At 43.1% G+C, this 27,500-nt stretch overlaps 1 protein-coding gene across 7 annotated transcripts in view; it reads left to right on the plus strand.

Annotated features, from left to right (window-relative positions):
• Window positions 1–27,500, plus strand: part of gigyf2 (GRB10 interacting GYF protein 2) — a 28,886-nt gene that overhangs the window by 499 nt on the left and 887 nt on the right. The window contains exons 2-28 of one of the 7 annotated variants that reach the window (XM_083659623.1): window positions 1,390–1,441; window positions 1,651–1,828; window positions 3,020–3,115; window positions 4,350–4,458; window positions 5,175–5,283; window positions 6,136–6,176; window positions 6,277–6,309; window positions 6,592–6,693; window positions 8,529–8,740; window positions 10,907–11,054; window positions 12,901–13,140; window positions 13,283–13,452; window positions 15,548–15,740; window positions 15,862–16,028; window positions 17,319–17,413; window positions 17,809–17,931; window positions 18,818–18,948; window positions 19,108–19,208; window positions 19,566–19,706; window positions 19,830–19,988; window positions 21,019–21,249; window positions 22,761–22,883; window positions 23,071–23,307; window positions 24,077–24,285; window positions 24,467–24,618; window positions 24,736–24,938; window positions 26,620–26,764. In XM_083659623.1, coding sequence (XP_083515749.1) covers window positions 1,404–1,441; window positions 1,651–1,828; window positions 3,020–3,115; window positions 4,350–4,458; window positions 5,175–5,283; window positions 6,136–6,176; window positions 6,277–6,309; window positions 6,592–6,693; window positions 8,529–8,740; window positions 10,907–11,054; window positions 12,901–13,140; window positions 13,283–13,452; window positions 15,548–15,740; window positions 15,862–16,028; window positions 17,319–17,413; window positions 17,809–17,931; window positions 18,818–18,948; window positions 19,108–19,208; window positions 19,566–19,706; window positions 19,830–19,988; window positions 21,019–21,249; window positions 22,761–22,883; window positions 23,071–23,307; window positions 24,077–24,285; window positions 24,467–24,618; window positions 24,736–24,938; window positions 26,620–26,764 — 3,886 coding nt within the window. In that variant the 5' untranslated portion in view covers window positions 1,390–1,403. Of the gene's footprint in view, window positions 1–1,389; window positions 1,442–1,650; window positions 1,829–3,019; window positions 3,116–4,349; window positions 4,459–5,174; window positions 5,284–6,135; window positions 6,177–6,238; window positions 6,310–6,591; window positions 6,694–8,528; window positions 8,741–10,906; window positions 11,055–12,900; window positions 13,141–13,282; window positions 13,453–15,547; window positions 15,741–15,861; window positions 16,029–17,318; window positions 17,414–17,808; window positions 17,932–18,817; window positions 18,949–19,107; window positions 19,209–19,565; window positions 19,707–19,829; window positions 19,989–21,018; window positions 21,250–22,760; window positions 22,884–23,070; window positions 23,308–24,076; window positions 24,286–24,466; window positions 24,619–24,735; window positions 24,939–26,619; window positions 26,765–27,500 lie in introns of all 7 variants that reach the window. The other 6 variants (XM_083659624.1, XM_083659627.1, XM_083659629.1 and 3 more) reach the window with 6 other exon arrangements.

Below are 27,500 nucleotides of genomic sequence, written 5' to 3' on the forward strand. Positions count from 1 at the left end.
GATGATACGCGTTGCCTCACTGGCTAGTTGGCAACTGCATTTAAGCTAACGTGTTAGCATAGCTTAGCGTGAGTTAAATTCTGCTGGCTAGCGAAATACCCTTGTGTCACTGAAGCCACATGAAGCAAAGTGGCAGAAATATGTCGTCAGCCTTCAATAGTTGGCTAACAAGAGTCAACTGTTCTGTATAGTTAAGTCAAGTTTGTTAACTTGACGTGTTTGCTAACCTAGGTAACGTTATTGGCTATCGATGATGATCATGATAACGTTGAGTCCAGCAGTGTAACGTAAGCAAATGTTTTATAACATCATCGGTTACGAAGTCGATTCAATATAATTTATAACGTGAAGCAATATGGTGAGCTCGGCCTGCGCGTTATTGTCTAACTGCGAACTACTGTCTGGCTGCCTATTTGAACATTATTACACTCACGTTTCACATAGCTAGGTCGTTTAGGCTAGTCGAATTCTGAGACTAGTCAGAAAGGTAACCACTATCGTTATCCAATGACGTTAACGTTAGAGGCCTGTCAATTTTCCGCTGACTATAGCAGTTTCCCCTAATCATAAAGGAACTTATCTTCACTGATAAAAGTTTGGTTGTTTGGGGAATGGGGATTGGGACAGTTCAGTGTTGTTGTTTTTTGCACACGGTCGTCCGTATAACGATAATAACAATAGGTCTTATGCAATAGTTTTGTCGCCGTTATTGTTTCATTTTTAGCATAATAGCATTTTAGCGAGAGTAAAAGTCCCTGGAAGTTAGTTAACGTTGGTTGAGATGCTTTGCTACACGTGGCTTCTCTTCTCCTGGCTTCATGGTCAGTTCGTATCGTGGAAATCTCTAGGAATGTTCCTGTCGTCTTTTTGTGCCATTAGTGGCATATACGGAAGCCCGTGACAGTAAATACTTCACGTCTGTTTAGAAAAAAGACTTTGCAAGAAGAGACACAAACAAACTTTCCGTCGTGGCTACAACACGATACTTAATTTTTGTAGTTATTTTATACACTGAAGTAAAGGCGACCCTGTTGTCAATTACAGGTGTCTGAGAGAACCCTCCTCCCAGACTGGGAGACGTCCTAAAATAGCACTAGCAGATTGAAATTGTACACTGGTTGTGTGAGAGGGATGGGCTATCCTATGGAATGAGTTGGCATACCAAGAGTCTATGAGGTTATTACATCAACCTTCCACTTCTTTTATGGCTTTATTATGGTGATGTAAGTAGGACCCCCCCAGTTAAAACTACAATGTAACGGTCATACATGTATTGGTTCTGAGAGTTTATACTTTCAAAGTATTTTATCAAACAGAAGTACAGTTATACTATAACCATACCATACTGACCCATACTAATGTTTTTCTCTGCCTTTTCATTTTTTGTAGAACTTCAAGGAAGAATGGCCGAAACCCAGACACTTAACTTTGGACCAGAATGGTAACTGACTTGGCATAAATAAATTCATGATTAGTCAGGCTGAAATGATTTTCATCCTCAAATTGGTTAACACTGAGGGGGGGTTGTTGAACTGGTTTTCCTGATGCACCTTTTCTACACGTTGAGACATGCACTGCCACCACCTCAGCTTTACTATCCTCGCCCCTTCCTCTGTCGCTTCTGCTCATGCTCCCCTGTCGTCTCTGTAGGCTCCGCGCCCTGTCTGGAGGTGGAGGTGGAGGTGGAGGCAGCGGAGGTGGTGGAGGCGGCAGCAGCAGCAGCATTGTTGCCTCCCCACCCCTCTCACCTGTATTGCCAACGTATAAACTTGCAGACTACCGCTACGGGAGAGAAGAAATGTTAGCACTTTATGTAAAGGATAACAAGGTGGGTATACAATCTGCATTTGAACAATGGATGCAGACTTGCAATCCACATTATTTGCATACAAATAATCTTACTGGCAAAGATAGCATTTGCATCTTTACATATTTTTTCATTTCGTGTGTTAAAACTAGGGATGTAACGATAAGCGGTTTTAATGATAACCGTGATAAAATTCCATACGATAACCGTACCCTTTCAAATTTCCATTATCATTAAAACCGTGGTGCCATGATTACTGTGGCACCGTGATGACAGTGCTTTGAAAAACATGGTAAATTCTGTCCATTATCAAGTCAACCAAAGTTGGCAACAGTCTCCCAGATGCAAATGTGCAGCCTTGGAGAAATGATTTCAGTGAGTGTATCAATCCTTTTTGGGTCTGAGTTTTCAATATAAACGTAAAATGATTTCAGTGAGTGTCTCAGTACTTCTTGAACATTTTCAGCTTTTTTTTTTTACGAATACCGTGATAATACGATAACTGTTAATAATTTTGTTCACGATAATCGTGATGTGAAATTTTCATACCGTTACATCTCTAGTTAAAACACAGGGCAGGCATTATACCAAGGCCAAAAGGCCAGTGCTGTGGATGCCCCGCAGGCTGGCCTAATGCCCCTTCTAAAATTAACTATCCACAAGGCCAGTTTGACATGCGCTGTTTTGAACTGGCTGTTATGCCCTTAAAAGACAGTTGTGGATTTCTTCATTTAAAACTAATTTCCCAGTGTCTCCGTCATCAGGCTGGACATCACCAGTAATGACAGATTTCTACCACTCCGGCAAGGAACACCAGTAAATTGTAGCACAGATGGTGTGAGGCGTTTAGGTGACGTCTGTAATTTGTAGCTACAGAAAATAATCTGGGTTACACTTAACATTATCGTGCGTTACTGGACACGTAAGTAACTTTGTAGTCTGAGCCGTCTTACATGTGCTGTATCACTCTGTAGCACTTAATTTATAGGATATTTATTTTGTTGAGGAAAAATTACGGGAAATAATATTTTAATTTTAACTCTTGTTTTAGCCTTGGTTCCCTATTTTCTGGGGCATCAAATCCGTTTGTATTTATCAAAGGCCAAAGTGGCCTTGCCCTAAGAAATGACTTGATTCCAGGCCTGAGAGCACATTCTTTCAAAGTATCAGGCAGCTTTACAGTAAGATGTGATTCTTTCTTCCCCCTGCCAGATCCCTATAGACCTACACGATAAGGAGTTTCTGCCCATCTTGCAAGAGGAGCCCTTGCCACCACTGGCACTTGTGTCTTTTACAGAGGAGGAACAGGTAGGAATACTTACTCATGTCACTGCACAATCATTAATAGTTCATAATTGTCTGCAACAATTAGGAAATGCCTAAAATAGAAGTCGTTTGCCAGGTTCAACAGGATCAGGATAAACTTTATTATCCCCGAAGGGAAATTTGTCTTGGACAACAGTGCTACATCAGCTGCCTTTCACTCATACACATGGATAAAAACAACAAGTATGACATACAGACAACGACAGGTCTACACGTTTCACGTGAGGGAGATGCACCTTACGGAAGTATGCATGATTGTATTGCACTGCCCGCCAAATAGATTGCACTATGAATAATAATAGAAAAATATGTGCAAAGTAAAAAGATAAAAGTACTAGATAAGATAACTACGAAACTACTGTGCAAAAGTAGCTTACAAATTAAAAACAAGTAGCTTGGTAATAAAAATAATAAAACTACAGAAAAACAGGATGAGGATTTTTTAGATTTTAGATTGAGCAGGTTGTTTGTTCAATAGGGCGATAGATGTTGGGAGGAAGGCGAGCTTGTAGCGGTTCGACTTGTACCTGCATGCTCTGTAACGCCTTCCAGAAGGTAGAAGTTCATATTCTGAGAACAGGATATGAGAACCCAGAGAAAACAGTTGTTTTCCACTTGGTAACAGACTTATTACGGAGTGACAAATGGTAAGACAAGAACCAGCTGCTGAACAATCAACCAGCCCAAAGTCAGCATTCACTGGCCTTGGGCCGTCGGACAGGCCTCATTGTCGAATCCTGGTTTATCTTGGAATATACTAGGGATGCACGATATATCTGCAATCATATCGGTATCGCCTGATGTTAGTATTATTATTATTATTATTTTTTTTACATATCGGCATTGGTCCGGTGTTGCAATGTTAATATCGGTTATTGGTATCTGCCAAAATGTTCACATTGAGAGGAAACAATGCGGTAAATCTATGATTTATGGGCTTTTTCAAATGTTTTTGAAGTAAAGAAATCCATTACTTTTTTCAAATTCATAGTGTTTACATGTTACATTTTATTATCATAGAAATGTGTTTTTATACAGATCATATCGACATCGGTATATACTGTATTGGTCATCGGCCATAACAGCGATGTTAGTATTTGTTATCGGTATCGGCTAAAATGTTTCATATCTGTGCATCCTGATCCAGAGCAGGTGCACCATACGAGAGCTGAGCATCTGCCTTCTTGTTCCCCTGCCCCCTGTCTTTTCTTTGCAGAGAAATTTTTCCATGTCTGTAAACAGTGCAGCTGTACTCCGGCTGACAGGGCGAGGAGGTGGTCCGATAGTAGGGGCGCCAAGAGGCAGAAGTACCTCAAGGGGTCGAGGTAAGAGCCTTATTCAGGATTATAAATAGTTGCATCATGTTTTTCCTTTCTCACTTCAAGGATAAATTGCTGCAGGTGGAATTTCCTCTATGGGGAGCAATATGGTGGATTTTAGTTTTTTCATAGGACGTACTTTCATCCGTTTAGTTATTCTGTCGGTGCAGTTTCCAAAGAGCCGTACCTGCTGTAGATAGTTAAAATGCATAAAAAAAAAAAATCAACCAATTTCAGTGCAGCTTGAGACAAGGGGTGTAATATCAGCACTCTGTAGGTGTGCTTACTTAGCAGACTCTTCCAGCTGGTTGAACTCATCTTGATGTGCATCGAACATGCTACGCCCAATTTAAGTGGAGGTGCCGCCCCTCCCACACCCGCCATACATCATTATTATTCAAGCTCGTCATTTTTAATATAAATTTATCGTTTCTGTACATTCTCTAACTTGTGGCTCTATCCTGGGAACAGCATGTAAAGTTCATATAGCATATGACTATGGGTAGAAGTTACTTTTTTCAAGGAAAAAACAAATCTACACAAAAGAAATAAGCATTGCAGTAATATCAGTGAAATGTACTTATTAACAAAATTCCCCTCGTTTGCTTTTAAGCATCAATCTACTTCTCTCTAGGTGTAAAAATGTACTTTTTTATGCCACACAGTTGCACATACACCTCATGAGATGTGAGCAGCTCACGTTGACTCCTGATTGTTTGCAGGTCGAGGAAGAGGAGACGGAGGCTTTTACCAAAGAAGTTTTGATGATGTGGAAGGAGGCTTTGGCCGCGGAGGGAGGGAGATGCTCCGCTCCCAGAGCTGGGAAGAAAGGTACCCAAACTCCTATTTCTGGCCTGTCGGTAATCAGAATCAGTTTTGTTATGGGGTGTCTGTAAGGGGATAATCAGAATCAGTTTTATTATGGGCTGTCGGTAAGGGGATAGTCCGAACCGGCTTTATTGTCCAAGTATGTACACATACAAAGAATTTTACTGCGGTATACGTTGCTCTCAATCAATGTGCTTACACAGAGGGGAGGAAGGTGTGCGTACAAGCTAAAACAAACAAGAACAGTGAGTTGACAGAGGTACCTAAAACAAGTAACTACTATTACAATAAGTGTGATGTAGAGTGACTATTCTACATTTGTATATAACAAGAAAATTGTATACCTATGTACAGTCTTAAGTATATGTAAACCACACTGGATTGTAAACAAGGCTCAAAGTCAGATTTTGCACAGTTTACCGATCTACTGTATATAAGGAAAGCTTTGAGACAGTTATTGCACAGTTAACATGTTGCACCTTAGGTGTGTGTGTGTGGGGGGGGGGGTTGTGTGATGAGGTAGGTGCAACAGGTAAAGTGATTCAAGTGAACTGATCGAGTGACTGGTTTAACCCATTGATACCTGATGCAGCATTTGTGTGTGTATCCCTACGCGGTTCGCGGTCTTAAAGGGATACACACACAAATGAGAGATATACACGCAAATGCTGCATCAGGTATCAATGGGTTAAGTGTTCGTCAGAGTGATGAAGTCTTTATTTTGATGGGCAGTTACAACACGTGTAGATCATTGTTCGTCTCCTTGTGTGACTCCATTGTCACGTCTTTAGGCTCTCCACCATAATGAGTTGTTGCATTTTAATTGTAACTTTATAAATGTTTTTCACTCACTAGGGGAGATAGAAGGTTTGAAAAGCCAGGTCGAAAAGACCCAGGTGAGTGTTGAAATTTGCGACTCAAATAATCAATAAATGACTGATGTACTCCATTGGCACAGGCACTTATCTACTCCGCCGTTTCTCTCTGTCAACCCAGTAGATGCAGTTCCAGGCCATTTCCCCATGAACAGTAAGTGTGTCCTTGTCCAAGTTTAATTATTTACAGAGGGGAAGTGCAGCATTGAGTCTTGAGTGTACTAGCGTAGTTGTAAATAACAGGAGTTAACCGTTTTCTTAGATATATGTATATATATATATATACTGTGTATATATATATATATATACTGTATTTATATATATATATATATATATGCTGTATTTATATAGATTTTCTGTGAGACTGATGCAAGTTTGGAAACACAGCATATATTGAGACAAGCAATGTAGTGACAATCACCTCTCCCCTCTGTAGTCCGAGCCAACTATGAGGATGTGGTACCGGGCCTGCCGAGGAAGCAAGACTTTACACGCGCAGAGTGTGATAACTGGCGTACTTCTCGCGACGATCAAAATGGTGAGGATGATGAGGGGGGTTGGCACCTGGCGGGTGGTGCCCCCCAAGCCCAGGTGGGCACTGCATTGCCCCCCCCATATTACCCATGTCTTGTTGTTTCCACAAGTCCGCTTTAGACAAACGTGTAAGCAGCAGAGTTTCTACAGGGTGGTATCTTGAGTTTCTAAAAAAGTAGATGTGACCACGACATTCCAGTACCTGTGTTCTGTGCATCTGTACTGCATTCCCTTTCACTCCCCCCGCTGTATGCTATGCACCAATCAGCCACAACATTAAAACCACCTGCCTAATATTGTGTAGGTTCCTGTAGGAGCCATTTTGCTTTGTTTTGTAAAAGAACTACAAGGCGCCTAGTTTGGGGCGCGTGATGACGCAATCGCAGTGCGCCCGACAGCAACTGATTAGATTTGACACACGTGCGGCTGGCTGGGTTTGAGACAGATGATGTTACTCAACCGCAAGTAACGCGCAAGTAAACGCTTTAGTATTTTGTTTTGAACTAAAGTTGCTTTTTGTTGAACGTTTTTGAAATCCACATCATGTTTTAGATGCATGCATCAAGCCTTATTTTTGATCATTCAATAGCATGCACTTCCACACTCATACACCTTGCTAAGACCTACCTACAGACCTTCAATCAAGCCATCTCCTCAAGTAAGTCAACCAGTTGGATTAGCGTGTTGGAAACAAGTCCGTCTTAAAACGTCTCCCTGTTGAAAGTGGTAACAAGTTCCCCTCGTGCCACCAAAACAAGCTCTGACCCCGTCGAGGCATGGACTGCACAAGTCCTCTGAAGGTGTCCTGTGGTGTTTGGCACTGGTGTTTTGCAGTGTGGCATCATGGGACATTGTCCTGCTGACCCTGATCCCATGCCTTGACAGGTGGACCATTGTAACGAGATGATCAAGGTTCTGCACTTCACCCGTCAGTAGGGGTGTCACAATATATCGTCCCACGAAATTTCGCGATAGTAAAACGTCACGATATGTATCGTTGAGATGAAATCTCATATCGCAAAAAAAAAAAAATTTTTTTTTTTTCAAAAATAGACTAAGAAACGTCTTTGTTTGTTGAAGTTCAATGTGTGGAAAGTAGTTCAGTTGAACAAGTCTCTGAAGAGACACATGAGAAGTTATACAGGAGAGAAACCATTCAATTGAGTTTCTGGCAAAACTGTTTACTTGACAGGAAAAACTGAAGATGCATAAAAAATAGACTAAGAAAAGTCTTGTTGTTTGAGTTTGAAGAAAAACTGAAGATGCATAATGAGAATTTATACTGCTGAGAAACCTTTTAGTTCAAAGTAAATCTAAGTGACGGTGTAACTCATTCTATTTCAAGATAAGCCTTATCTCCAATCTCATGTTTTTTCTAGTTGTTATTGTAATAACAATTTCCCACAACAGCATGTTTTGTATTTGTGCATTTCAAATAAAATACTACTTTTCCAGTCATATATTGTCATTATTCAAGTTTAAAAAAATATTGTTAAAATCGTATCGTATCGTATCGTTATCGTGAACCCAGTATCGTGATACGTATCGTATCGTGAACTGAGTGTATCGTGACACCCCTACCCGTCAGTGGTTTTAACGTTGTGGTGGATCAGTGTATACGACCTAATAAAGTAGAGGTATGATAATGTAACCCTTACTAATGCAAAGCAATCTCTATACACATGTTGGAGGCTTGATTCTGTCCATAATCTGAAATCCATTATGATTTAAAGCTCTGTTAAATTGAGCTTAAATGCAAATGAGAGCTAACGTCGAGGTCAGATTGGTTTGATTGATTGTACAGTTTGAGTTTGCTGACCGTCTTGCTCCCCTCCTCAGATTGTCCTCGGTCGGCAGGGTGGCGGGAACTCCCGGAGCAGCGCCGGCGTTTCCCGTTCGACGCCAGAGAGGACGAACGCGGTTACCGCAGGCCGCGCTCAGGCAGCGGCAGCCTGGACGATGAGAGGGACAGCCTGCCCGAGTGGTGCCTGGAGGACGCAGAAGAAGAGGCGGGCACCTTCGACTCGTCAGGGGCCTTTCTCTCACTCAAGGTGAGGGCAGACACGAGAGGATGACGGGAATTATGTCTCCGCCTCGATAAGATGCTGCAACTAGGAGGTGTGAGCGTGGAATTATTTATTTATTTTCAGATTTATTTGAATGAATGAATGAATAAAGTTTATTTCGTGCCACATCACAAAAAACAAACATGCAAAACAAAACAAACATACGATGCTGGCCGAAAAGGTTAGGGCTGAAGCTATAAGGTTGTAAATGCCCTAACCCAGTTCATCTTATAAACTTTCCATATGGTCTAATTACAAAAAAACAAACAAATTAACAAAAACAGCAAGCAATTTTTTTTTTTTTTTTTTTTTTTTTTTTTTAAGCCTTTGATCTATACGTCATATATATATTTTTAGCATTTAGCATTTCCCCCTGTTTTCTCCCCAATTGTACTTCGCTAATTCCCCCTGCCAAGCTTTCCCGGTTGCCGCTCCTCCACCCCCTCTTGACGATCCGGGGAAGAGTTGTACAGTAGCACATGCTTCCTCCGATACATTTGCAGTCGCCGCTTCTTTTCACCTGACAGCGAGGGGTTTCACCGGGCAGGACCTAACCTGTGAGAGGATCACGCTATTCCCTCCAGTTCCGCCCCTTCCATGCTTGCTTGATTAACCAATACTGTGTGGAGGGCCGCATATGGTATATTTTCAGAGACAAGCCGAGGGCCACTTAACACATTGAATGCCAGCCATGTTTTCATTCCTGTAGGTAAGTTGTGCCAGGGGTGTTTTTGACGATTCTGGCTCATTTTAGAAGAGCCGAGGATTCTTTTCTGTTAAGAATTCATGAACACCAATCATCTAAAAATAACTAATAGAATGTGTGCTTTCTCTGTCTAAAAGAGTTAGTTTGCAGAGTTAGTAGTTATGTAGATATTAGCCGTTGAGTACAGCATGGTTTCAGCGTCTGGAAATTTATTCAGAGATAAATGGCTTTTTGTGAAACAGTCACTTTAACCATTCATTTTTGGCATCAGTAAGACCGTCAGACATTCTAAACAATAGTTTTGAACAGTAATTTCCTCCATAACAACAGGAAACACCCCTCTCATTCAAACTCCTCCCTCCGTGTGTCTTCTCCTCCTTCCTCCTGGCTCTAACAGCGGGCGTGTCAGAAGCGCGTTGCTGCTGCCTGCCTGCCTGTCGGGCAAGACGAGTCTGAAATGGATTACTGTAAAATCGCGTCGCCATTTCCTTGAATGGCTTGCTCCCGCGGTGTGTGTGTGTGTGTGTGTGTGTGTGTGTGTGTGTGTGTGTGTGTGTGTGTGTGTGTTCGCGCGTTGCTGCGCGGCTCTGGGGGGAAGGGATCTCTGTCCGTTCTGTGTGTGTGTGTCCGGGCTAATGACTGTAAAATCGCCAAGCCATTTCCGCGGGAGGCGGCTGCTTTTGTGGCTTTTGGGTCCCGTGGCTGTGACTTCTCTCGGTCTCTGTCGCCACTTAGTGGTCGGTAAAATAGATTACACACATGCTCTTGCTCCAAATAGTTATCTCGAAGATGTAAAAGGGGTTGATTGATGTCCCACCGTCAAAAAAAAAAAATGTTTATGTAAGACGAGTTAGTCCGTCCTTGGCACTTAAGCGCTGGATTATGTAAGACGAGTTAGGTCGTCTATGGCACTTAATGAGTTAAAATGTGTCCGCGGGGCCGCAATTGGCTCCAGGGCCGGACTTTGGAACATGCCTGTTTTATGGGATGATGTGATGATAGCTGTGGCATACACTCACTGAGTACTTTATTAGAAACATCTTACTATTACTGTGTTGGTATCAGCTTTCATCTCCCTGCCAACCGGCTACTAAAGCTGCCTCAAGGTTCCACGTGTTCATTCTGAGATGCTCCTCTGATCACCACAGTTGTAAAGAGGTTATCTGAGTTACTGAAGCCTTTCTGTCAGCTCCAACCAGTCTGGCCATTCTCCTCTAATGGCCCGTTTTCCACCTCTGGTATTGGCGCGGCTTGTAGCTTTCCACCGGTCAAAAACCAGGACAACCCGGGTTGAGTTGTACTTTGACGTGAATGTTAACTGAAGCTGCTGACCTGTATTTCAGTGGATAAATGCATGAATGAGCAGGTGTTACAGGTGTTCCTATTATAAAGTCGGTGAGTGCTATTATACTTAACTGCTATTCTGCTCTCTGTTGGGTTATCAGAAATCCTCCAAGGCCATCCTGGAGGAGGCAGAGCTCCACCACTTCAAAACCTTGGAAGAGTGTGAAGAGGGCCTGGAGGAGGAGAGTCACTTCAAGGAGACCAAAGAGAGCGAAAGAGAAGCCAGGAGAGAGGCTGACAGAAAAGAAGGTGAGCCACTCGGATTGTTAAGTACTGATTCTCATCTATTGTTATCTTTGAATGTTCTTTGATGGACTGCTTTTTTATTAGGATGGCCACTTCTAGCAAAAACACTATTTGAAATTCTATATGTGTGTGTGTGTGTGTGTATATGAGTGTATATATATATATATATATATATATATATATATATATACATACATACATACATACAGGGCTGCTCAATCGTCCCTATTTTCATATCGTCCAATCGTGGCCATTAGAGATTGCCGATAGACGATCAGATCGCCATCATCTATTAATTAGCCACCATTTTAATTATTATTATTTTTAATAAAGAGACCTATTCCTATTTATTGGCTATACTAATTTGCAGGGGGGGGGGGGATCGATCATAATATATTATTGAATGCAGCCTGTAAAACGGGTGGGCAATTATTTTTCACGGGGGGCCACATGAGAAACCCAGAATGTTGCCAGGGGCCGAACAAATATTGTCATGCCGTAACCCATGGATGGGTAACTTTGATGATAGAGAGGGCCACAAAGAATTTCCTCGCTACCAGGTTTTGCTGAGGGCCGAACGGCGCCAGCGCGAAAAATTTGGTGCATATGAAGCCAGGTTTAGAGTAATAACTAATTTTAAATTAACAATTGTGATGTCATTATTCAGTCTTAACCACCAATATTTGATCCTTTTCTCACTCACTCCTATGTCACCACCTGCTCTCAGGGCTTGAAATTAACTTTTTTGACCACCTGCCAATATGGCTGCTAGATTTTAAAGTTACCAGGCAATTAGAATTTCCACTAGCTGAAATGTTTTTCTTGAAATAAATCAGAATATGTGGGTTAATTTAAGCATAAGTATCAGTAAGTGTCCCGGGATGATCAAAGCCTGTGTTGAGGGTCACACGAACAAAAATGCAGTCTTGAAGCTAAATAAATCCAAAACCAATGAGTTATTTGAGTTATTTAAATTTCTACTTCAATGTAGCCTTTTAGTCATAAAGATTATTGAAATATATTCCATATTCCAGACTGAAATGCTATAACAGAAGTGGAGTATTGGCCAGAATATGACATGAACATTTGGACACTTATTCAGCGGGTATCTTGCATGTTGCGTTCAGGTGCACTGTGTGTGTAAAAAAGACAACCCCCCTTTTTTTTTTTTTTTGCTTTTTTTGCAATTCCATCGCGGGCCACACAGGTGGCGCCCGCACCGTATTTTGCCCATGTGTGCTGTAGAAGAATAATAAATAATGAGAAAAGACTCTAGACCGACCCCATGGGTTCTGAAGCCGCCTCCCTCCATTGGCCTCACTCTTGCTGAACTCCATGACTTTTTTTCTGCAGTCTACTTTTCCATGTTCATTTAGCAGGATTTAACACCGGCTGTGAGGTCAAGTCACTGTTGCACTCTGACTCTTCATCATAGAAAGTAACACGACAACATGGAGGCTGGAGTCAAGTTTGAACGAGATCATCTGATGAGGAACCTCCATAAAATGGCTTACACATCAACAATACTAGTTGTGATGTGTTACAATTACATATGGAGTGAAACTAGTCTAAAGCATTACTCAAAATGGATATTAATGTCAACGTTAACGTAATTTTGAAAGCCCGTGGTGGAAGACATACTTTTACATTCTGGCTGACTTGACGATGCTGCAGGGAAACAAACGGGCGAGGGAGACGAGTGAGCAGAGTGCTGCAGGGCCCCCCCCCCCCCCCTCACTCTGACAGAAACATCTCTACAGTAGGGCGCAGCGTACGGTAGTCTCCCTACAGACTATGCCACTATACTGCCCCAAATTTAACAACGGGTCTTGGCTTGATTCTTTTCCAGAGTTGGCCAGAGTGGAGGAGGAAGCTCCACCTGCTGCTCCCCCAGCACCTGAACTCCACACTGCGGTGTCCCAGTCGCATCCCCCCCTCCAGCCCAGCAGAGTGGAAGAGCCCGAAAGGCCGACCGAGCGGACGGAGAGACTGTCTCCCCCGCAGCCACGGCCAGAGGCCAGCAAAGTCCCCCTGCATGTCCCCATGTCCAACTCCCTACCCATGGTCCACATAGCCACCACACGTGCAGGTGGGTTGTGATTCATTCATCTCACTGCAAAGTGTTTTTCCCCTCTACCCACCACCTCAGAACATCTCTCAATATCTCTCTTATACAGTATATGTATCTTATCTAATATCTCGCCTGTTTCTACCTGCCCCGTCCAATGCAGAAGTCTCCGCTTCGTCGCCCATCATCCACCTACAGCAGCAAAAGCCCATGGAGGTTCCTGTGGCGATGACCCACCCCCTGCCCTTCCCTACAAATATGATGGCTCCCATTGGCCGACCCACCATACCACATGACACAGATGAAGATGAGGGCCTGAAACACTTTGAGCAGGTAAAGTTAGTGGGTTGACTGGTTCTGATCAAAACTGTTCTGCCCAGACTAGTTGTTTTTTTTCTTTTACTATTTTTATTCAGTTTCACATTTTTCTCCCCACATATATTACACAGACAGACAATAGTAATCAAATTCACATACTACATAATTATATTAACTCATTCACCGCCAATGACGTCTTTGACGTGTTATCAGAAATAGCCCTCCCCGCCAATGACGTGTTTGACGTGTTTTTGTTTTTATTACTGCAGGGCGTAGTTTAAACACTTCCCCAGCCTGTCACATGGTATCAGGTCCCTATCATCTAAGACAACACGTGAACAAACACATACCGCAGCTGTTGTTTTGAAATTGAGCAAGAGGAAAAGCAGAAAACTGGTAACGCTTCCTTGTGCAGACAGGAGAAACGCCATTGAAACGCGCCTCGGCGCGCTGCACGAGCTGGAGTCGCCTTCCTCTGTGCCAGCCGGGAGAAAGTAATCAAGAGATGTGTTTGATCATCGGAGGAATGAGGAAATGATCGATCAGTTTGCGAGGGCGGTGAGGACGTGTTGAATAGCCGAGGGGAAAACGGGAACGATCCAGATAGCAGGGAGGATATGACAGGGAGACATGGACGAGGACGGGTGCAAAATAAACACACAACAGCAAGGCACAAGGCAGAAGCGGCAATCACAGCAGCCCGCTGTCCTTTCTCAAGAGCTATTCAGTTCATGAAATCGCTGGGCTGCGTGCCCTCCAGTGTTGCTCCTGAGTCCTGGCCAATCCCAGCGCCACAGGGCGTGGTTATTGCTTATCCTATGTGGGGTTAGAAATCTAAAAGGGGGATCGGGGATCGTGTGTGTGTGTGTGTGTGTGTGTGTGTGTGTGTCTGTCTGTCTGTCTGTCTGTCTGTCTGTCTGTCTGTCTGTCGGTGTGTCTGTCTGTCTGTCTGTCTGTCTGTCTGTCTGCACACTCACACCGAGTAAACTGTATTGTTGAATGTAAAAAAAAAGCACTTCATGTGTATATATATATATATATATATATATTTTTTTTTGTCATTTGTGTCCTAACGAATAATATTTACATGTCTGATGTCAATACAGTTCAAAATAAAAGAATTGAGAGTGAGTTCTGCCTGAGATTGTGCCCTAAACAACAAAAATTGCCTTTTCTCCTGTTTATTTTCTCAGGGAGAACTTTTGGGGGAAAACAGGGTGTATATAAATGGCTATAAGTAGAGTACAGAACATGCTAAAAGCTCACTTTTTTTTTCCTGGTGAACCCAGAGACGTACATCTTCATTTTGAGGTATTGCAAATCACTCTGGTGCTAATAGATAATTTACTGTGGGTCTTGAAAGATGACCAACAATTATGAAAATCTTTGGCCTGTGCTAAATATTGGCAGTCCTAAACTGGCGGTGAATGAGTTAAGAAGACAAAACTAAACTAAGCAAAACAATAATAAATAAAACAAAACGAAACAAAGACAAAAAAATAAAATAAAAAACAATGCACATCAACGAGCTAGAAATGATATCGGAGGGTCCCATACCCTCTCAAAATCTTCTGCCCTTCCTCTACTGATATAAGTCAGGCGTTCTAGCACCATACAGGCTGCCATCTCCCTCTTCCAAACTTGTATTGATGGTATTTCCATTTTTTTCCAGGACAGAGCTATCATCCTCCTGGCCAAAGTCCTCTGCTTTGAGTTACCAATCAAATTAACTGGAAAAATACCTAAAACACATCATTTTGCTTGACGTGGGACCTCAACTTCAACAATTTCTGTTATCGTCTGAACAACACTCTCCCAGTATTTTTGTAGCTTCGGACAGTCCCATACACAATGAAATAGAGTACCCTTTCCAACAAAGCATTTACTACAGGTATCAGGAATATTAGGGGACCACTTATATTATAGAAGCCTCATTCTTGTATTAATGGATTGTTTTTGGGCTTTTTCACATGCCTCCTCCCGATCAGCTTCATCTATGTCCCCTTGAACCTGCCCAGACTAGTTTGTATTTATACAGGGTTATCATCAGTAACGCACAGTCAGTCACCCATCAATTCTCTCTCTCTTGTTGATTCCCTCGCTCCTCCAGGAGGCAGAAAAGATGGTCGCGTACCTTCAGGATGGCGTCTCAGACGATGTGGTAACGTACCTTCAGGATGGTGTGACAGTTAATGACAGGCTGGCAGCAAAGAACTCACAGAAGTCCAAGCCTCCAGGGCTGCCTCTCACCCACGAGGCTGCTCTCAAGTGGTTCTACAAAGATCCCCAGGGGGAGATGCAGGGTGAGACTGGGAGGCATTTTTAGAGATTGTCTCTGCTGAAAATAGACATAATTAAAACCATACTTGGTTAGTTATTTTAATTTCAACTTGAATGCAACCTCTCCATGATGCTCTCTCTCAGGTCCGTTCAGTAACCAGGAGATGACGGAGTGGTTCCAGGCGGGTTACTTCCAGATGACTCTCTTGGTGAAGAGGGGCTGTGATGAGGTATTTCAGCCCCTGGGAGAGATCATCAAGATGTGGGGAAGGGTGCCCTTCGCCCCCGGCCCGGCACCTCCCCCTCTGCAGGTACATGTTGGTTGACTGGGACTGTATATTTACTGTTTAGTAAATCACGACTCCTCATCTGAAATATTCCATACCGGCCCTGAGCTCCAGGTGGTGCACTACTCCACTCTGACATAACAGAGGAATCCTTCATGGCTTGGTTAATCAAAGTTGAGTGGGCCTTCTCCATCTGATTGCTTTTTCCCCCTTCTGCAATCTTGTCTTTTGCTGTTGAGTTGGTGAAATTATATATATATATATATATATATATATATATACCGATATATATATATATATATATATATATATAGTGTTATAAAACACAGTTTGATAACCCCATCGCTCCAAGAAAGCAATCAAGCCACTAATATATATACTAATATATATTATATAATATATATATACTACGGTAATTATTTTCCATGACTGCCAAGTGAGGCTTGGGGCTTCCGAATCTGTGTTGCGCACACTTGAGACCCATTTCGATGGGCAATAATTAGTAATGATGTCAGAACATTAGGGGTGTCACGATACACTCAGTTCACGATACGATACGTATCACGATACTGGGTTCACGATAACGATACGATACGATACGATTTTAACAATATTTTTTTAAACTTGAATAATGACAATATATGACTGGAAAAGTAGTATTTTATTTGAAATGCACAAATACTATAGAAAAAACATGAGATTGGAGATAAGGCTTATCTTGAAATAGAATGAGTTACACCGTCACTTAGATTTACTTTGAACTAAAAGGTTTCTCAGCAGTATAAATTCTCATTATGCATCTTCAGTTTTTCTTCAAACTCAAACAACAAGACTTTTCTTAATCTATTTTTTATGCAAGTAAAAGTAAACAGTTTTGCCAGAAACTCAATTGAATGGTTTCTCTCCTGTATAACTTCTCATGTGTCTCTTCAGAGACTTGTTCAACTGAACTACTTTCCACACATTGAACTTCAACAAACAAAGACGTTTCTTAGTCTATTTTTTGAAAAAAAAAAAAAAAAAAAAATTTGCGATATGAGATTTCATCTCAACGATACATATCGTGACGTTTTACTATCGCGAAATTTCGTGGGACGATATATTGTGACACCCCTACAGAACATGCAAAGGAACTTACAAGAAGTAGCTGTTGGTCTTTGATTTTTTGTGTCTAACTGATGCTTTGTCATTATAAATGCAAGCAGGACTACTGTGGCCTTAGGAAAAATAACCCCTATCACACAAATGTGTGATAGTCTTTTGTGTGTGATATTTTTAGTCTATTCTGACTCATTCTCTCGATATACCATGCAGGGAGATGGTGATCAAGAGAGGTTGAAGAGGCAGCAGGAGCTGACTGCCCTCAACCTTTACCAGTTACAGCAGCTCCAATACCAATACCTCCTCAGGTATGCCCGTCTCTCAGCTCTGACACCCTTAGCCGGTTGCAACTACAGCGTTGATGGACATTATTAAAGTGCTACATCCTAATGGAGCTGTTCCAGGAATGGGTTGAGTTGCGAATCTGGGCCACAGAACCAAATATAGCCCAACTCCCCACATCTACATACAATTCGACGGCAAAGGGTACATCCCAATTCTCTTAATGGCAGCCACGTTTCCCTTCCTTGCGTCCTTGAGACATCCTTTCCTCTCAAGTGCGAGGGTGGCAGAGCTCCGTCTACAGACTGATTTCAGTCAAACGATTATCTGATGATCTAAAATGTGAATTAATAATGTGATTTTGGCAGAAAGAAAAAGGCTAATAATCGTTCCTCCTCTCATCCTTTGTTCCACCACCCAGGCAGCAGTATGCTCTGGCCCAGCAGAAAGCTGCCGCCCTCAGCTCAGCTCCCCTTCAACAGCAGCAGCAACAGCAACAGCAGATCAATCTGCTCCTACAGCAATACCAGGTGCTCAAGACCAGGTGAGCTGCACACACCTTACTTAGAGCCCCACCCATATATCGCTCCACCCATATTATCGGGCGATAAAGATATATCGGTATCGGCCAATATTGCAGATACATTTTTTTTTCTCATATAGACAGCATGTTGTGTATATTTGATCTTTTTTCTTAACTCGAGTTATATTTCATATTTGTTCTATTTGTGTTTTTCTATTTCTAGTTATTTATAATTATTACATTCCCAGTGAAGTTTACTGTTTCATTGCATTGATGTAATTTTGGACAATAAAGTTTATTGATCAGCTGTAAAATATCCTGCCTACATTACATATATCAAGTCATATCTTTGTCAAGTGCTTGATATTTTGAGGGATCATTGCAAAAAATCTTTTTAATATAATGTGTATATATAATATAAGAATATCGGCCGATATATCGATATCATAATTTTTTTACTCCCTAATATCGGTATCGGCCTCAAAAATCCAGTATCGGTCGGGCTCTACACTTACACATCAAACATATCCTGCCTCTTCATGTGTCTGTGCCTATACAGGTCTATCATGTGTCTGTGCCTATACAGGTCTATCATGTGTCTGTGCCTATACAGGTCTATCATGTGTCTGTGCCTATACAGATCTATCATGTGTCTGTGCCTATACAGATCTATCATGTGTCTGTGCCTATACAGGTCTAGCCATCTTCAGTGTTTAGAAATCATGGCTTGTACTGGCATCAGGGGGACATTGAATGCCTTGTACTGGCATCAAGGGAACATTGAATGCCTTGTACTGGCATCAAGGGGACATTGAATGCCTTGTACTGGCATCAGGGGAACATTGAATGCCTTGTACTGGCATCAGGGGGACATTGAATGCATGCATTTGTTTGTTTGCTTGTTTAGAGCCTCTGAGAGCCTCCTACCTCCTGTTACCCGGTCTTTGTCTGTACCAGACTCTAGTTCTGTTTGGGAAATGCAGAAACCGTCTTCTCAGGCTTCCTGTACACCGAACCTCCAACCAGCTGCTCCTAGCAGTGAGTCTCAGAATTTTGGTGTTTTGTCTGAACCTTAAACTTAAAGGTTTTCTCTTTTCTTTATCCCACACACGTCAAAATGCTTAAAATTGTACTTCACACAATTTAAGTGTTAGCTGTACCATAATGCAATGCATCAAAATGCATCATTCTCCACAGCATGGGACGGTAGCAGCGTATGGGACTTGCCTATAGACTCCATGGCGCAGGCTCCAACCATCGAGCAGATGCAACAGTTAGAGAAGGCAAAGACCGCTAAGGTAAACATCATTTCTAATCACTTTTCTGTCTTGCAAGAGAAGTCAATCTGAATGTCTTTTGTAAAGTCCTTTTTAACAAACAGATTTGTCAAAGTGCTTTACACAGTTTACACAGGACAAAGTGCTTTACACAGTTTACACAGGACAAAGTGCTTTACATTTACACAGTTTACACAGGACAAATGACAAGTTGATCAGGGAAAAACGGCAAGAGATCAAAACAGGAAGCAGACTAGAAAGAACAGGTGCATTTTAAGCAGTAGAAGACCAGCAAAAGGTTTTTAATCTTTGCATCTCTGGAGATCATGAACCTGACAATACCATGTGCTGGAAATGTCTATGTCCTCCTCTTATCAGGTGGACCTGGAGCGGCGTGAAGCAGAGATGAGGGTCAAGAGGGAGGAGGAGGAGAGGAAGCGGCTGGAGGAGGCGCTGCGAGCTCGGCAGGAGGAGGAACGCAAACGCCTGCAGGAAGAGGAGGTGGCACGGCAGAAACAGGTAGAACACCTGAACAATGATCATCTGAAGCTCTTTCCAGCCCGGAGCTACAGTGGTGCTTTAGTCATGAGTCACTGGTTTATGATGGAGAGGAGACTGATCCAGTGGTGTGTGAACCCTCAGGAGGAAGCGTTGAGGAGGCAGCGCGAGCAAGAAGAGGCGCAGCGCAGACAGAAGGAGGAGGAGGTCAGACTGGCCCAGGAGGAGGCTCTCCGCAGACTGGAGGAGAGGCGGAGAGAAGAGGAGGAGAGGAAGCAAAGGGAAGAGTTCCTTCGCAAACAGGTAATCCCAAGAACACCACTGACATAGTTAAGCCCAAGAACTCCACTGACTTAGTTAAGCCCAAGAACACCACTGACATAGTTAAGCCCAAGAACACCACTGACATAGTTAAGCCCAAGAACACCACTGACATAGTTAAGCCCAAGAGCACCACTGACATAGTTAAGTCCAAGAGCACCACTGACATAGTTAAGTCCAAGAGCACCACTGACATAGTTAAGTCCAAGAGCACCACTGACATAGTTAAGTCCAAGAACTCCACTGACTTAGTTAAGCCCAAGAACACCACTGACATAGTTAAGCCCAAGAACACCACTGACATAGTTAAGCCCAAGAACACCACTGACATAGTTAAGCCCAAGAGCACCACTGACATAGTTAAGTCCAAGAGCACCACTGACATAGTTAAGTCCAAGAGCACCACTGACATAGTTAAGTCCAAGAACACCACTGACATAGTTAAGTCCAAGAGCACCACTGACATAGTTAAGTCCAAGAACTCCACTGACATAGTTAAGTCCAAGAACACCACTGACATAGTTAAGTCCAAGAGCACCACTGACATAGTTAAGCCCAAGAACACCACTGACATAGTTAAGTCCAAGAGCACCACTGACATAGTTAAGTCCAAGAACTCCACTGACATAGTTAAGTCCAAGAACACCACTGACATAGTTAAGTCCAAGAACACCACGGACATAGTTAAGCCCAAGAACACCACTGACATAGTTAAGTCCAAGAACACCACTGACATGGTTAAGTCCAAAAACACCACTGACATGGTTAAGTCCTAAAACACCACTGACATGGTTAAGTCCAAAAACACCACTGACATAGTTAAGTCCAAGAACACCACTGACATAGTTAACCCCAAGAACACCACTGACATAGTTAAGTCCAAGAACACCACTGACATAGTTAACCCCAAGAACACCACTGACATAGTTAAGTCCAAGAACACCACTGACATAGTCTGCCTCCTTGCTGGATTTGTGAGACTTTAACCTCGCATCATTGGCTACCCCACCAGGAGGAAGAGCGGAGGAAGTTAGACGAGCTGGAAGCACTGAGGAGGCGCGAGGAGGAGAAGCGAGCGGAGGAGGAGGCTGCAGCGTCTCTGGCTCGCCAGCAGGAGGAGCTGAGGAGGAGGGAGCAGGAGGCACAGAGACAGCAGGAGCTGCAGAGACAGAGGCAGCAGCAGCAGGAAGCCCTCAGGCGACTCCAGCAGCAGCAACAACAGCAGCAGCTCGCACAGATGAAGGTGAGGAAACATGTAGTAGTGCAAGCTCACACTTCACAAGAGCTAGCTCAAAGTTCAGCTCACACACAATAAAATGGACTAGTTCATGTTCATAGTTCACAATTTAGAATTTTGAACCAAGTTCACACTTCACTCCCCAAAAATGAACTGTTCACATTCATTTCTTAATTATTATTATTTCTCTTCACTGTCACTGGGCTGTGTGTGTGTGTGGGCTGCCTGAGCCCTGCCCATGGTGAACCTGAGGCAGGGACAGAGAGCAGAGATTTAGAAGCAGCGCAGCCAGAAATGACAGCAAAATGTCTCTCCAGCGGGCAATGGTCCACGTCAGAAACGAGCGTTGTTAATTCTCGCTCGAGTTTACAATGTGCACTGTCACGTTCATTAGATGCAAACGGCTGCGTTCAGTTCACCGTTGACCAAAATATGAGCTCGTTCACTGAATGGTGCTCCTTCAGCGCATTCATCTACACTGACCAGCAATCTCAAGAAATACTTGATGAAGGTTGCAAGACTAAGACATTATCTTCATCTTTATAATCTTATTGGCCCAGTAAGTATTTCTGTGAAAAGATCATTATTGTAGTAGTAATGTGTTGGATGTCAGATGAAATGAGTTCTATACTCGGTGCTCTTCGAGAAACATAAAGTAGCATATCAGCATAATGTTGGCAACTGTCGTGAAACTAGCTCAGCCGCTGCACGGCCTCGCCCATATTTCAGCCTCGCCTGTTGCCTATTGGCGCGGTGTGTGTGTGTTGCTCACTAAATGTTATTGCATCAGTGATGTCACGATGCCTCCTTGTGTGTGGCTGTGTGCCCCATAGAGAGCCACAGGAATGAGTCCCGAAGTATACTTCCGGGTTCTTCAGTGGAAAAGTCTATGGGATTTAACATGGGGGTTTCACTTAAATGCATAAAATAAGGTCTGTGGTTAACAAAAGTTTATGGGAACGCGAATCTGGGTTCAGCATGATAATCTAGACAAACGTGAATAACTTTTATGACTTTTGGAATGTAAATGCGTTTTTTTTAAAGTGCGATTTTCATAAAACGCTTCAAAAGGCATAAGTTATTCACGTTTGTTAAGACTATCATATAAGTCATCCCTGCGGTACTCTATTATGATATCACTGATGACATCATCAGTATCTGTGTGTGACATCACTGACCAGTCTTGTCACAATGCCGCCTTGTGTGTGTGTGTGCCCTTATGACATCACATTATTAGCTAATTAGCCTAATTAGCCCTTTACACCCCATGAAAGTTTCAGCCCGATCGCACTTGAAACGGCGTAGCTGTGGCCGGACACAGAATTGAAACATACAAACAAACGCCCACATACTCAATTTTATAGATATAGATAGATAGGATTTTTTATTTGTTTCTCATTCTTTGGGGACCTCTGGCAGATCCCCATATCCCACAAGTGGTGTTCATCAATGCAAAGATAAAGCTATATGTGCATTTTATTTCCAGTTAAAAGTATTTGTCTTGCTTTGTTCTATAGCTCCCATCCTCTTCAAAGTGGGGCCAACAGTCAGCCAGCTCCATAAGCCAGACTCAGAACGCTCTGTCCCTCTCTGAAATCCAGAAACTGGAGGAGGAGGGAGAACGACACGTGCGGGAGGAGGTAAGGGCAGCAGACAGCAGCTCTCTTCCTGTTTCAAGCCAGTAGGATTGTGATTACTATTGTTTTAGTAGCTGTGGTAAAGTGATCAATAATGCTTATTTCAACTCTTGTCGTCTTTCCTATTTATTTTTATGTTTATGTCGTAACAATCTTCCTCCTCTGCCCTGTCTGTCTGTCTGTCCCTTAGCAGCGTCGGCAGCAGCAGGAGCTCCTGAAGCTCCAGGCGCAGCAGGCATTGCAGCAGGCCCAGCAGCCCCAGGCCAAGCTGCCCGGCTGGGGGAGCGTGGCCAAGCAGCCGGCCGCCACCAAGTCTCTGCTGGAGATCCAGAGAGAGGAGGCCCAGCAGATGCAACAGCGCCAGGAGACACAGACGCAGCCGCACCCCACGGTTACCCAGCAGAACCGCACCCAGAACAGAGCAGCTGTAATAATAATAATAATAATAATAATAATACATGGCATTTATATATAGCACTTTTCTCAAACTCAAAGTCACTTAACACACTATACACTGAGGGGCGGCGGTAGTGAGACAACAGAGAGAGAAACAACATGGATGGATGGGGGGGCTAAGAGAAGAGATGGGTCTTGAGACGGGATTGAAAGACTGAGGGACTCGGAGTCTCTGATGTCTTGGGGGGGGGAGGGAGTTCCAGAGCCTGGGAGCTGCCCTGGAGATGGCTCCGTCTCCAAAATTGACAGTACATAAATTATGGGTCTAGTCACTTTAAAAGAACACGCCAACATTTTGGGACGTTTGCTAATTTGACATCTCCCCAAAAAAAAGAAAAAAGGTTTTGCTCCTGTTAACAGGGTAGGCCAGCCAGTACCATTCATTGTGCTAAGCTAACTAGCTAACACAGAGAAGAGAAAGGCATCCATGTTCTCATCTTACTATCGGGATGTTAGCAAATAGGCGAATCTCCCAAACTGTTGGCGTGTTTCTTTTAAGATATCACAAATCAAAGTAATGGCTCTGTGTTTTCCTAGTTATTTCTGTTCCCAAATATTTGTTGAACAGTCAGATCATACAAATTGTCAATGCCAATTTTTTTTTTTTTTTTTTTTTTATATCACTTGGCCTTTTTTTTGGGGGGCAGAAAGAGGGGTGCACGTATACTGTATGTTTCTGACTAAGAAAGAGGGGTGCATGTATATACTGTATGTTTCTGACTGTTTCCCTCTCTTCCCAGCCAACTCTGAGCAGCTCAGTGTGGGGCTCTGTGGGCACAGGCAGCAGCTCGAGTTGGACCTCGGACCCCAGCAGTATCTGGGGCGACACACACAACTCCAACATGGGCTTCTGGGACGAGGCTGTGAAGGAGGCTGTGCAGAACCCTCCGCCATCCAGGCCAGCCAAGGCCAACGCTCAGAAGAACAACAAGGCCAACGCCAACCTCAGGTACACGAGCTGCAACGCTTGGTTGGCTCAGGATTGAATGTAGTTAGGAAGTCTTAACCCTAAGAAATGTCTTAGTCACAGCTTCTGGTCGAGGAACATGATGTTGAGGGGTTGAATAATACAGGAAACTTAACCTGCCATTGTTGTTGTTTTTTTCCTGCATTTGTACGCGCAATTGAAGCAACTCTGTGAGTGTGAAGGTCAATAAGAAGGTGGAAGAGGAGGAGAAGCTGCTCAAACTGTTCCAAGGGGTCAACAAGAGCCAGCAGGACGGTTTCATGCAATGGTGTGAGCAGACCCTGCACACCCTCAACACGGCCAACAACCTGGACGGTAAAAGTCTTTTAAAATGATGCGTTTCAAAGGATCTCTCCCCACAATCATCATCATCATTACCATCAAGATGGTTGTCCAACTCAGGAGTGTTGCCCCCTCTATTTCCCTCCCCAGTTCCCACGTTTGCATCCTTCCTGAAGGAGGTGGACTCTCCATACGAGGTGCACGACTATGTCCGGGCCTACCTGGGGGACACGCCCGAGGCCAAGGAGTTTGCCAAGCAGTTCCTGGAACGTCGTGCCAAACAGAACGCCAACCAGCAGAAACCGGCGCCGCCGCAGAACCAACAGCAAGTCCTCAAGCAGCAGCAGCAGCAGGTGGGAGAAGCACAAGTGGTACCTCCGAAAATGTTAATGAACAAAGCGTGATTATTGAATGGTTCTAAACTGCTAACGGTGCTTAATTTATTATTTTATACCTAATGTGAAAGTGACTGAATTTTTTTAAGCCATCATTGCCTCACTTCCAGTATTATTCAGATGATCTCTGGCTGGCTTGATGGAGCTGCTTCCCCTCTCTTCCAGCTCTCAACATTGCGAGACATGTTAGCTTGGCACAGGGGGGCGCTTTGCTTCATTCAAATTGAAGAGTCTGCATGTGGCAGATATTTTCCATCTCGCCAGAAAGGTGTTTTATTCCCCCAAAGTGCGGCTCAATAAAGTATCTGTATCAGGACAGCTTCATTTGGCCAATTGGAGTAGGAGTACTTGGAAGCTGCATCGCCATTGTTTCTGATAGTATAGTAACCTGACGCTGCCAGATGGACGGTATAGCTCCACATAGTTTCACTAAACCAGTCGATCTGGGAATGCAGTAACCAGACCCGCTGACGGAGGCGGGCACTTTTTCCAAGCTACTTGGCAGGTGATTGGATGACCCATCTGTCTATCACCGCTGATGGGTGTTAACTTCAACCAATCAGATCGCTGAAGGTGCCTGTGCCCTGATCTCCGTGGTATTCATTGATTGAGTCCTCACAGTCGTAAAGTCACCTTCAAAGCATTTAGTTAGATTATAACGAACTAGTTGTGTGGCTTAGCCTTCCCAAATGTTGAGGGTAGTTTTTTTTAATTTAATACATAGAATTGGGAACGTTACATTCAATTTCATTCAGACTGCCTGTCACTTCCGCGGCGGCAGCCATGTTGACGAGTGAAAAGAACTACAAAGACCATGTACCCACTACTTGCCCAGACGAGCCTGAGCCCGCCTACGGCTGCCGCTGATTGATCGGGCCGGCATGGTTCGACCAATCATCTTAACTGCCTGTGCATGACAAGATGGATACGTCGAGAGAATCTCTTTTGATCTCGCGAGGTTATCCATCTTGCAAGCAAGGTTAATAGTATAGTGCACTGCACCTCTAATGTATGCACATATTTTCATTCCACTAATATTCACTTGGGTACTTTGTACTGCTCAAAAAACTGCGACGCGTTTATCCAAGTGGGTTTTATTCTGAGAACGTGACCAGAAATGCGGAATTATTTTATTTGAGGAATGCTTAAGAATTTAAAGTATCTAGAAAGGTGCTATATAAATACAATCACACATTATCTTTATTATTAATGTAATAATGGATGTGAATTGAGTGGTACTACATAATCTACATAATTAAGTACTCCGTATTGGTTCTGAAAAATTTGTATTGGTGTCATCGGGTTGCATGAAATTCACATTTGGAAAAGTGAATCATTGTGTTAACTCATTTACGTATAGATTGAGTTTGCATGATATTTTACCAGAAAATATCCAGATGACTTCAAATAATCATGACCTGCATTCAGTCAACCATTCCACAGTGGTGCAAAACCAAATTGGGAAGCACATAGTTTCGGTTCCCCATTCTCCAAAGCACTAACATTGGCTTTTGGTTTATGAATGAATGATTTCCAAATAACTTGTTTTGAATCTGCTTGTGTCCTGGGTTCAAGAATCACAGAGTAGCTTTAATCCTAGTGTTCATTGAGTCTTCTGAATCCCCATGTCTGTCTTGGCCAGGATTCTGTATGGGGTGGAACAGGATCTCCATCGCTCTACCAGTCAAACCATACGAGCCTCCAGCAGCCGCGCTTCGAGACCGTCACCTCAGGGAAGAAGAAGAAAAAGCAGAAGATGGTCCGCGCAGACCCCAGCCTTCTAGGTGAGTGCAAATAGAAATGGGAGGGCTTTAAAGGAACAGCTCACCCTCAAATCCAAAATACATATTTTTCCTCTCACCTGTAGTGCTATTTATCCACCTAGATCGTTTTGTGTTAGTTGCCTGAGTTTGGGAGATATCAGCCCTAGAGATTTCTGCCTTCTCAAATACAATGGAACTGGATGGCACTCGGCTTGTGTTGGTCGAAGTGACAAAAACATAGATTTGAAAAACTCTACAGCAATGTCTCTTTCCAGAAATCATGACCCGGTTATTCAAGATAATCCACAAACCTTGTGTGCAGTTTCATGTAGGAACTATTTTCTTTAGACCGAACTACACCCACTAGTAGCTACTAGTTAGTTCCTATAACTGCTCACAACTAGGTCTGTGTCATCTTGGGTAACCGGGTCATTATTTCTGGAAAGAAACATTGCTGTAGAGTTTTTCAAATGTATGTTTTTGCCGTTTTGAGCAGCACAAGCCGAGTGCCATCCAGTTCCATTGTATTGTAGAAAAGGCAGAAATCTCTACGCCTGATATCTCCAAAACTCAGGCAACTCGCACCAAATAAATTAGGACAATTTGATAAATAGCACCACATGTAAGAAGAAAAACATGTAATTTTGGATTTTAGGGTGAGCTGTCCCTTTAAGAGAGATGGCATTATTTTAAACTCATCCTTCTCTCTGCTAAATCTGAATGATTTTGTAATAACCTCTTGCTTGGTGTCTTGTTT

This window comes from Poromitra crassiceps (genome assembly GCF_964638095.1).
Source record: "Poromitra crassiceps genome assembly, chromosome: 23".
Classification (NCBI taxonomy): domain Eukaryota; kingdom Metazoa; phylum Chordata; class Actinopteri; order Beryciformes; family Melamphaidae; genus Poromitra; species Poromitra crassiceps.